This window comes from Phascolarctos cinereus, unplaced genomic scaffold (genome assembly GCF_003287225.1).
Source record: "Phascolarctos cinereus isolate Bilbo 61053 unplaced genomic scaffold, phaCin_HiC Scaffold_9;HRSCAF=440, whole genome shotgun sequence".
Classification (NCBI taxonomy): domain Eukaryota; kingdom Metazoa; phylum Chordata; class Mammalia; order Diprotodontia; family Phascolarctidae; genus Phascolarctos; species Phascolarctos cinereus.
Genome location: NW_027556402.1, coordinates 204,807,395 through 204,813,394, shown reverse-complemented (window position 1 = coordinate 204,813,394; position 6,000 = coordinate 204,807,395). Strand labels below are relative to the sequence as shown.

General features: G+C 43.9%; 1 protein-coding gene across 2 annotated transcripts in view; it reads left to right on the top strand.

Annotated features, from left to right (window-relative positions):
* The window catches only part of PDE6B (phosphodiesterase 6B), a 78,401-nt gene that overhangs the window by 49,500 nt on the left and 22,901 nt on the right, over positions 1–6,000 (top strand). For both annotated transcript variants that reach the window (XM_078148107.1, XM_021005421.2), the window contains exons 12-15: positions 502–648; positions 2,337–2,444; positions 4,570–4,679; positions 5,433–5,520. In XM_078148107.1, the coding sequence (XP_078004233.1) occupies positions 502–648; positions 2,337–2,444; positions 4,570–4,679; positions 5,433–5,520 (453 nt within the window). The remainder of the gene's footprint in view (positions 1–501; positions 649–2,336; positions 2,445–4,569; positions 4,680–5,432; positions 5,521–6,000) is intronic.

Sequence of the window (6,000 nt, the reverse complement as noted above, 5' to 3'; positions counted from 1 at the left end):
TTGGTATAGGAAACACCTGGGTGAGGAATTTCCCTTGATCAATGATGGTCAATGCCTTCTCCTCAATTTCTTGTCTCAGAGAGTTGCCTGGGGGCATGAAGATGTTGAATGATTTGCCCAGGGTGATACAGCCAGCATGTATCAGAGGCAAGATTGGAACCTAGGTCTTCTTGCTCTGAGGCCAGCTCTCTATTCACTATACCACATGGCCTCAGCACCTATATACATATACACACACACACACACGTGTGTGTGTGTGTGTCTGTGTATCTATCTGTGTGTATACATATATACACAAAAACACATGACATACACATATTCAAGCAGGCTTACACTTATTCCAAAATCACATTTCACAGAACATATCTTCATAATAAAAGGCCCACTTTCTGATCTTCCAATCATTCTTTTCCTATGTCTCAGACTCCCAGAGTTTATGACCTGGGATAAATTATGGATAATCACCCTGAGATTCTGATCCAAATTCTGCACTCTCCTTAGAAAGACGAGCTGCCAGGACCCACCAAGTTTGACATCTATGAGTTCCACTTCTCAGACCTGGAATGTACGGAGCTGGAGCTGGTGAAATGTGGGATCCAGATGTACTATGAGCTGGGTGTGGTCAGGAAGTTTCAGATCCCCCAGGAGGTAGGAAGAAGGTGATGGTCACCCAAAGACCTAGTCTGATTTTCCCACCAACTCACTTATTCTTACCTTTCCTTCTGGGATGAGACAGGGGAATTGGAGCACAAAAGGGTGAGGGGAGAAAAAGGACAGAGGAATGATAAGAGGGTGGAAGAATGATGGGAGGAGAGAAATGGGAGTCAGAGAGATTTTAGAGAACTAGAGGGGGGATGGCATGTAGCATTTCTGGTGGGAGAAATCTGAAAATGAGGGATCTGGAGGGATCAGAGGATGAAATCCAATAGCCATTCAACTATTTATTAACTAACCATGTTTGGGGCCCTGCACTTCATGCAAGGAATATGAAGATAGACATACACAGAGCAAGTGTACACAGAAATGACTCAGACCCTTAACTGAAGGAAGTAATAATTCATGAGTAGAGAGAGAGGCATGTGCACAAATAATTGTCTCACAAGGAAGAGTGAGATAAGTACAAAGGTGAGGTCAAAGTGCTCAGAGAAATTTGATGAGGGAGGGATCATTTTCAGCTGAAGGGGTTGGCGAGGTTCATGGAGGAATTAGCACTGGTGTGGGGCTCTGAAGGCACAAGTGGAAATGTGAGGTGGAGAGTGAAGAATTCATTCCAGGTGTGGGTGTGGCAGGAGCAAAGGTAGCTCTAGAGATGAGTGAGAAAAGGAAGAGATCAAGGAACACCTGGAAGTACACTTGGACTGAACCTTGTCTTGGAGGGTATGATGTTGGAGAAAGCTAGAAAAGGAATAATCATATATTCAAAAATTTTCAGCAGTCCAACCATATGTGAGCAGAAATCCATTTTATGTCATCCCTAAAAAGTGATTGTGCAATCTATGCTTCAAACACTGGTAATTTTGGTGGCTCGTGAAAAGTGCAGCTTCATTCCTTCCACATGGCCCTTTTTGGTCTTACTCTTGAGTTGATCTGCATGAGAACCAGGGGCTTTGTGGTGATAGGAAGTGGGGAAGTGGGAGAATTCTCCTCACTCTAGCTCCAACCAGCTCTATTACAGTTTTGCTAAGTGAAGTTCCCGAGGATAAAGGAAATAAATAGAGCTGAGATGAGGAGACTCTTTCAATGGCATTCCCCTAATGTCTCTGGTGGCCAAGCTAATCAGCTCCAGCAGAGGATTGAAAAGAGCCAAGCAGAACTGTTGGAGCTGGAAGCCTTCCCCCTTGTTTCCACTAGGAGTCAGCATTGCTGTCTTCCCTATGCTTGCACTGAGTCAAAACCTGTTTCCTGCCCCACAACCTCTATCTTTTGCTCCTTGTTCTGCTCTTTGGCACCAAGCAGAACCTGTTTAATCCAGCTTCTCCTAATATCCCCAGCTTGAAGACCTGTAATAAGTGGAGCTCACTAATGCTTGGGGGCAGCTTAATCCACTTGTGGACAGCTCTAATTGCTAGGAAGCTTTTCCTTATATCAAACTGAAATAGGTTGAGTTAGATTGTGGGTGGCCTTGAACATAGGATGAAGCATTTTTTATTATATTTGGCAGGCAATTTGAGTGACACGACCAAAGTGGAACATTGTGAAAGTTACTCAGGCAATGGTATGGGAGATGGGCTGAAGAGACTAGATTAAAGGCAAGGACACCAGTTAGGAGACTGTTATAAAAAGCATATAAAGAGACACAGGCCTGACCACCATTTTTTCTCTCATTCTCTTCTCAGGTCCTAGTTCGGTTCTTGTACTCAGTCAGCAAAGGATACCGAAGAATCACTTACCATAACTGGCGCCATGGCTTTAATGTGGCCCAAACCATGTTCACACTTCTCATGGTATGCGCTTAATGGATTCTCAATCCCAAGTAGGGACTTTGGGGTCTGTGTGAGCTTACCTAGTCCTCAGCAAGCTCTGACAAGAATCATAATGGGAAGGGAGGATGGAAGGAAGGAAGGAAGGAAGGAAGGAAGGAAGGAAGGAAGGAAGGAAGGAAGGAAGGAAGGAAGGAGGGAGGGAGGAGGGAGGAGGGAAAGAGGGAGGGAAGGGGGGAAGGAATGAGGGAGGGGGAGGGAAGGAAGGAAGGAAGGGGGAGGAAGGAAGGGAGGGAGGGAGGATGGGTGGAGGGAAGGAAACAAACATTTAATACAAATACAAGCAAAAAGAAATATAGTCCCTGCCCTCAGGGACTTATATTCTAATGAGAAAAGATAATACATAAAAGGAAGCTGAAAGACTGGTGTAGGGGGAGAGTAGAATAAAAAATACCCAGAACCAGGGAATGATTTTGAAGTCTGAAAGCTTGGAACAGGGCTGGGAGGGGAATGAAGTGAAGGCCAGCCTGGGTGCCTCCACAAAACACAGACTTCAGGAGAAATTCACCAATAAGAGGAGGAGGTGGGTTTTACAAAGGGATGTTTCAGGTTGACAAAGCCTCAGGAATAGTTGTATTTTTCCAGTTGAGGAGGCCTCAAATGATGAGAGAAGTTCCAAGATTATAGAGCACAGTTTGGAAGTCCAAGAGCAAGGAATAAGGATGAGAGGGAAATGAAGGAAAGGACACTCCCCTGACTTCGAACACACTTTGTTATCTAGAATTACAGCAACTCGTTGCAGCTTTGAAATAGTTTAACTACAGTAACAATGGTCCCAACATATTTTAAGGGGCTAAAACAATGGACTATATTGTAAAAATGATTTAACAAGATAAAATGAAAGTCTTTCTCTCATATTAAAAAAAAAATCACTCCACAAAATAGAGAGTAAGTGGGGCTGGACAATCAGTTTTCATGGGAAAAGATCCAAGGTTTTTAGTGGACTGCAAGCTCAATCTGAAACAGCAATTGAGGGGCATGGCAGCCCAAAGGGCTAACTCAATCTTTGACTCCATTGAGACCTGCATAATATTCAGAATATGGCAGTGTAGGGGAGAGGGGGGAAGAAGGGGGTAGAAGATGATAGTCTCACTGTCCTCGACATTCCTTCAACCATATTATCCTGTATGGGGTATCACATTTTAGGGAAGAAATTATCTTATTTGGGTCACTTCTAGCAAAGGATAACCTAAAAGAACTGGAGAGCAGACCATGTATATCAAATGAAAGAACTGTGAATATTTAGCTCATAGAAGAACAAACCTAGGAAGACTTGATGAGTATCTTCAAGCACGTAAAAGGTTGTCATGGAAAAGATGGGCTTCAGCTCATTCTGATGGGCCCTAAAAGTGTAGAACTAGAAGTATTGGGTGGAAGGGACAGAGAGGCAGATTTTAGCTAAAAGTGAGGAAAAGCTTCCTAACAATTAGAGCTGTCTAAATGTGGAATGGGCCACCTTAGGAAGTGATAGGTAGACCCTCACTAGAAGTGGTCTCTAGTGAGCATCGGAGCTGAGTGCCCAGGGCACAAGCATAGTTAACATTCCAGAGTGAAGGGAGGACCAGGGAGTTTGTTGTATGATGACACTGCTTTGGGAAGGGCTTCATGACTTGGTGAAGACATCAACTGGAGCAGAACCCCCAGCTGGCAAAAACCCAATAATTCACAGGAAGCCTAGAAGTAACTTTAAAAGACCTTATTGGGAGGGAAATGTGCTGAGCCAATTGGTAATTCAAGGTTGGAATTCAGTAGAGATTGGGGACGAATATATAGAACTGTAAGTCATTTTCATAGAGATGATGATTTAACCCACAAAAGAAGAATGAAATCACTGTGAGAGAAAGTACAGAGAAAGATGAAAAGAGGGCCCAGACCAAAGCTTTGGGGGAATACCCAATCTTAGGTGGAAGGCGGTAGATGAAGATTCAGCAAAGGAGAATGAAGAGTGGTCAGAGAGGAAGAAGAAAGCTGGGAGGGAGAGACCAGTGTAATGAGATGCAAGGGAGGAGACAGTATCAAGGCAGGAAGGGTGATTAATAGCATTAAGAACAGCAGAGGGGCCAAATGGCAGGTCTCTCCTTTCCTGCAGACAGGCAAATTGAAGGACTACTACACAGATCTGGAAGCTTTTGCCATGGTGACAGCTGGCCTATGTCATGACATTGACCACAGGGGAACCAACAACCTCTACCAGATGAAGTAGGTGCTGTCCTAGGATGAGGCTTACTCTCTCAGGGTCCAGGGATGGAGCGGAGGAGTGGAAGGATGATCTCTTTCAAGTCATACCTACTAGGAGGTGGGAGGGAGAGAAAGTAGATTTGGGTTAATTGTAAAACTAAAATTTAATATTAGCACGAAAAAGACATCACTATCGGCCAAAGTAAGGGTATCGCCATACACAACAGCTCTATTCCCCAAGAACTCCATGATTTTCTCAATCGAACTGTATTTGAGATGCCTTGGGTTTCAGGAGAATTTTGCTGCTTATATTAATCTTGTAGGTAATTCCCTTCTCCTGAAAGCCATACTCTAGTCTTATTTATGAGATCCTGAGAGTTAGAGAAATGAGGGAGGAGTGTTTTTGATGAAATGGTAATAATCATTGGTACCGAAGTATGGGGGAAGGTTAGCTCTCTATGCATCCAATGTGAACATAGAAGGACTTAGTGGGCAGGGATGGGGAACTCCTTCTGCAGATGCCATCACTCTGGGCCCCAAAGGGCAATGAGGTTAGGCCTAGCTCTCCTCCTATGGGAGGAGAGAATGAAGCATGAGCAGAAGAGAGATGGACTCTCTGAACCAAGAAATGGGATCTCTAGAAAGACAGGAGATAGTAGAGCCTCCTCATAGAACAGAGACACATAGCACTTTAGATTCTTCCTTGTTCCTAAGACTAATTGTCCACTTGCTAACTACCATTATTTTTTTTCCAACACAAATCTGCATGAACAGATCCCAGAATCCATTAGCAAAGCTTCATGGCTCATCAATTCTAGAAAGACACCATCTGGAGTTTGGGAAGTTCTTGCTTGCAGAAGAGGTCTGTAATAGTGCCCCATTGGTAGCAAGTCTGGGATTTGCCATAGCTGGTGCTAGAGACCAACTGGTCACAGAGGGGTTGGGCAGGGAGCTTTAGCTATCTAGGGTGTAACCGCTTCAAAACTCCAGCTCCTCATAGCCACTTAAAGTCTAGAAGAAACAACCTCACAATCTTTAATGTTCCCCAAATGCTGCTGATCCAGAGAACTCCCTTACCCCACCCCACCATTCCTAACCATAATCCCACTCCGCTCCAGAACACACACACACACACACACACACACACACACACACATGCACAGACATATGCCTATAGGTCATACACACATAAGTATATATATACATACAATAGCTCTGGGGCAGTAACCAAGAAAATGAGATTCTATGGGCAAAGGGATCAAGAGTGTGGGCTATGAAACTGAAAAAATGCAGAGAAAAAGTGGTTCCCAGGGTTTAAAAAGTAATAAAATACAATAAAAAG